General features: G+C 58.3%; 2 protein-coding genes across 2 annotated transcripts in view; both read left to right on the top strand.

Moving 5' to 3' along the window:
• The window catches only part of PTSG_09208 (uncharacterized protein), a gene marked incomplete at both ends in the record, with an annotated part of 3,951 nt that extends 438 nt beyond the window's left edge, over positions 1-3,513 (top strand). The window contains 3 exons of the mRNA XM_004989402.1: positions 1-1,302; positions 1,897-2,080; positions 2,858-3,513. The exon at positions 1-1,302 is cut by the window's left edge and continues 438 nt beyond it. Coding sequence (XP_004989459.1) covers positions 1-1,302; positions 1,897-2,080; positions 2,858-3,513 — 2,142 coding nt within the window. The remainder of the gene's footprint in view (positions 1,303-1,896; positions 2,081-2,857) is intronic.
• Positions 3,514-4,180: 667 nt separating this feature from the next.
• Positions 4,181-5,000, top strand: part of PTSG_09207 (uracil-DNA glycosylase) — a gene marked incomplete at its 3' end in the record, with an annotated part of 6,166 nt that continues 5,346 nt past the window's right edge. The window contains exons 1-2 of the mRNA XM_004989401.1: positions 4,181-4,451; positions 4,729-4,815. Of these exons, the coding sequence (XP_004989458.1) occupies positions 4,206-4,451; positions 4,729-4,815 (333 nt within the window). The 5' untranslated portion in view covers positions 4,181-4,205. The remainder of the gene's footprint in view (positions 4,452-4,728; positions 4,816-5,000) is intronic.

The following is a 5,000-nucleotide window of genomic DNA, read 5'->3' as shown; positions in this document are numbered from 1 at the left end:
CCCGTTGTTGGCGCCAACCTGGTGCGGCTCAACTACCGCAAGCTGAGCGCAGATGAGTCACCAGCATCCCGCTCAGATATGGCTGCGTTCCCGCGCACGCAGTTGTTCACCGCAACCCCACAACAGCAGCAGCAGCCACAGCCACAGCCGCAGTCCATGCAGCCGCAAGAGATGATGCAGCAGGTAGCTCCTCAATTTCAGCAGCTTCCGCCACATTGTATTCCGCCACAGCCCGAACTGCGCCAATCATCACAGCCACAACAACTACAACAACAGCGGCAGCAACTACAACAACAACAACAGCAGCAGCAGCAATTACAACAACAACAGCAGCAATTACAACGCCACGCTTCTACGGCGCGATTTCAGCCGCAGCCTCAACACCAACAACCACAGCACCGACAACGACGACAGCAGCAGCAGCAGCATGCGTATGATGATGTTAGCCTCTCTGAGTTGGCGCACAACGTCACGCCAGCACCAATGCACCACTCGTATGGCATTGAACAGCACCAGCAGCAACAGCAAGCGCAGGTGATGCAGCGGGGAGATGCACAACCGCTCGGTGCGCAGCAACGTCTGCAGCAAACGTCGTCCGTGTCCAATGCAGACGTGAGGGGAGGTGCCATCAGCCGTAGTGGTAGCGGCGGTGGTGGTGGCGGCGCTGATATTGAGATGATTCCGACACAGGCCGGCACGGTGCAGAGCCACCTCTCCCTGCAGCAGCAACACCCGGCCACGTCCCTTGACGCTGGTGGGCATCGTGGTGGTGGTGGTGGTGGCTGCAGCAGGAGCAGCGGTCGCGGTGGTGGTGGTGATGCCGGCATGCTTCCACGCCACGCACACGCAGTTGCACCACAACACGGCGCTGGAGACGGTGGGGACAGCACCACCACGGACAGCTTCGACCACGACCACGACTTTGGCTATGACGAGCAGCAGCAGCACGTCGATCTGGGGCACGATGATGAAGATGCTGGTGGGATGGAGGCCGAGCCCATGGCGGCTCGTGGCGTGTTTGCAGGAGCTGCCACAGGGCGAGGTGCCAGCAGCAGCACCACCGCCACCACCACCACCACCACCAACATTGCCCCTCGCAGTGGTGTGGAGATGCGTGGCGGTGGTGGTACTGGTGGCAGCGGCTTCGTGCGCGAGCACAACCTGCTGCGGGGCCGGGCGGGGAGACGCGCTGCCTTGCGCACAGGCGCCTCCATGGCCACGCCGGCAGCTGCCACCGCCCATGGCACGGATGACCATGGTGGTGATGATGCAGACGGTGGTGGTGACGGTGGTGATGGATACGTAAGGAGACCCACCCGTGGTCACCATTCACTACCACAGCTTCAGTGCCCTGATGACCGCTTCCAGCACCAGCCACAGCAACGTCAGCTGCCAGCGTTGCCTGTTCGTCGCAGTGGTCGGGATGATTGGGGCGGCGACAGTGATGATGATGATGATGACGATGGTGATGTTGATGGTGATCTTGGTGCTGCTGGCGTGTCCTCTGCCCAGCTGCGGCACGGACGGCAGCGGGCTGTTCAGCGGCTTGATTTGCGCGCTGCACCGGACAGCGGAGACCAAGATGCTGGTGTAGGACGTGGCCGTAATGTTGTTGGGGGTGTTGACGAAGAGCGCAGTCAGCACCACCCTCACATGCAGCAGCCCCAACAACAACAACAACAACAACAACAACAACAACAACAACAACAACAACAACAACAACAGCAACAACAACAACAACAACAACAACAACAACAACAACAACAACAACAGCAGCAACAACAGCAACTGCCGCAGTTTCAACAGCAAGAAGAGGTGCCGTCATATGTGTACGGCGGCGTGGAGGTCCTTGACAAGCCGCACCACCTGGTCCCTCTGCTCCTGCCCAACGGACAGCAGGTGCTGGCTGTTGTGCCTGCAGGCTTTGGCAGCGAAGGGTTTCTCACGCCCGTGCAAGCTGGCACGCTGCAAGGCATGGGCATACAGTCTGATACGCGCGTACAGGGCAGTGGCGGAAGCATTGGCGTTGATAACGGAAGTGCCGTTGCGGCAGGGCAGCACCCCTATGGGCATACCGAAGGTGCAGGCGGACGGCTGGGACCCCCCTCGCGACGAACACAGCAGCAGCAACAACAACAACAACAACAGTTGCAGCAACAGCCACGACAGCAACGGCAGCAGCGGCAGCAGCAGCAGCTGGTGGCGTCTTCCAGTGAGTTTCGGCCGCGCGGAGCGTTTACGCAGCTTGCGACCCAGGCGCTTCACCAGCACCAGGCACTGTCTCCGACTTCGCTCTCACCGTCGTCGTCGTCCCTGGCGTCATCCCAGTCGCCCACATCACAGCGGCTCCAAGATCGCCACCACCACCACCACCACCACCACCACCACCAGCAGCAGCAACAACAACAACAACAACAACGGCAACACCGGCAGCAGGTTCACGGGCAACAGGTGTCGCCACCACAAGGCACGATGATGTTGCTGTCACCACTGCGCCCGCACACGGCCTCGGCACCGCCACCCGATGTGCAGCCGTTTCTTCATCAGCACAGTCACAACCAAGGGCAACAACAACAACAACAACAACAACAACAACAACAACAACAACAACAACAACAACAGCAGCAGCAGCAGCAGCAACAGCATTACCGCCAACACTCCTTGCGCCGCCGTGCAAGTGCACAGGTTGCTTGGGCCGCTGATGCTGCCCCGCTGACGGAGCGCCAGCCGCCGTCAGCTATGGTCACGAGCACCCCAACATCAGGGCGGCCTGTAGGCGCAGCGGAAACGATGTCCTACGCGCCGACCACACACGCTGCGCCTTTGCTTCCCCCGTCGACCTCCGTATCAACATCAGCATCAGCACTGGTAGTGTCATCATCATCGTCGTCGTCGTCGTTGTCCACGCTTCCCACGTCGTGCGTGACATCACAGCCTGGCCGTGCAGCTGCTTCCTCCACCACTGCAGGGCTACCGCAACAACAACAGCAAGAGCAGCGAGGGAAGCAGCCCATGGCAGCCGACACTGCATCGACAATACGCCCTCTGCAAGCAGGCGCCGGCAGCGGTGACGGTGGTTGCGAGGGTGGCGACCTTCAGCAGCAACAACAACAACAACAACAGCAGCAGCAGCAGCAGCAGCAGCAGCAGAGCGGTGGCGGTGGCCTCCCCCATGGCGGACGCGGTGCCACTGGCCGTGGTCGTCGTGGCAGCCGTGAAGGCAACGCTGACGGCGTGGTCAGGCGGGGTCACGGCACGAGCGCCAGCCTATCGCCCGAGTTTCGCGAGCATGTGATTCCTGTCGTTAGAACTACATGCAGCGGCGACGACGGCGGTGCTGATCAACGTGACAGCGACAACACCCCGCATGATCGCAATCGTGATCGTGGTGGTGGTGACAATGACGACGATGACGATGATGCTGATGATGATGGTAGCAACAGCCTACAGACTGCTGGGCGTGGGGGCAGCAGTGGGGGCGGCAGCGGGGGCGGCGAACATGGCACAAACTGATGTACGGTTTATTCGTGTGTGTGGGGGGGGGGGTAATGTGTGCGTGGGTGTGCGTGTGCGTGTGCGTCTGCGTGGATGGGGAGGGGGGTGGGAGTATGTGTGTGTCGAGAGAGAAAGAGAGATAGCAGGAGTAGGAGTCGATTTGAATGTTTTGAGGCGCGGTCGTGTGTGTGTGTGTGTGTCTGTCTGTCTGTCTGTCTGTCTGTCTGTCTGTCTGTCTGTCTGTCTGTCTGTCTGTCTGTGTGTGTTTGGTGGCCCAGTTGGCACTGGGCGGAGTGTGATGACCAGTGTAGTGGTGCACAGCAGGCGTTGTCTGACGACAAGTGCATAATTGACGAACAGCAGCAAAGTTCTCGCTTGATTCCGTGTTGGAAAGGCACATGTGTGTGTGTGTGGGGGGGTGGGTGGGTGGGTGTGTGGGTGTGCTTGCGTTGGTGTTTCTGTTGTTGGTTTTGAGCCCGTTGGGCAGCAGATAAAAAACAAGTTTGACATTGAGCAAAGAATGGGGAAGCGATGATGATGATGTTTTCATTGAGAATCTTCAACAACGACAGTGTTTGTGTGTCATTTTTGACAGGTGTCATCTTTCAGCGTTTCATCATGGCATCCCACTGTACAACCCAGCCTAGCGCATGTAGGTTTGATCATTTCCCCCTAAAACAACCAAACGAGCACGAACAACGAACAATACCATGCCTGACCTCCAGCTGACAACCATGTCAACCGTTGTTGTGGTGATGGCCGTGATGGTCGCCATCAACCCAGCCACCGCTTTTCCGGTTGACTCGCCGTGCACGACTGCCTCGTATGATGGCTCTGCCCAGCTTGCTTTCCGCTGCCTTCGCTCCGACAAGATCGAGGATTACGAGCAGCCTCGCCTCGATGCGTTTGCTGTGAAGTTGAACGAAGCACTCGTGGATACGTGTGGCCTTGCCCAGGTTTGGTCTGGTCTGATTGTTGTGTTCGCCTCTCTTCTCTTGTTTGCGCTGAGAAGCAGAATGATGTGGCTGGTGATCGAACGATAAAACCATATCGTTGTGCTTCGTGTGCGTCGATCAAAGGCAGAGCGATCGCGATTCGTGTCGAGCAAGGCACAGAGTCACACAAATACATGCATGCTTACGTTGTGATCTGGATCGAACAACTCACCGAGCATGACTTTCCCCTGCTCCGTCCATCTTTGCATTTGTTGCCTTGCTCGCCACTCGTTGTCAGTGTGACGTGCGCTCTTCAGATGGAACCGACCTGGAGATGGTGACCGCAAACACCAACGCCGTCCGCCTTGCTGTCAAGAACGCCTCTGTGAGTGATACTGGCAGCACTGTTTCACCGTCGCCATACTCGGCATGTTGTGTTCTTTGGTTGACGCGTTGTGTCATTCATTTTTGCTTTACACTAACGCGTACCCCTGTACCCCCGTATCGCACACCTACACCTACACACACACACACACACACACACACACACACACACACACACACACACAC

The sequence above is a fragment of the Salpingoeca rosetta genome (assembly GCF_000188695.1).
Source record: "Salpingoeca rosetta unplaced genomic scaffold supercont1.29, whole genome shotgun sequence".
In the NCBI taxonomy this organism is placed as follows: domain Eukaryota; class Choanoflagellata; order Craspedida; family Salpingoecidae; genus Salpingoeca; species Salpingoeca rosetta.
Note: the sequence above shows the minus strand (reverse complement) of the source record. Positions and strands in the feature narration are given on the sequence as shown.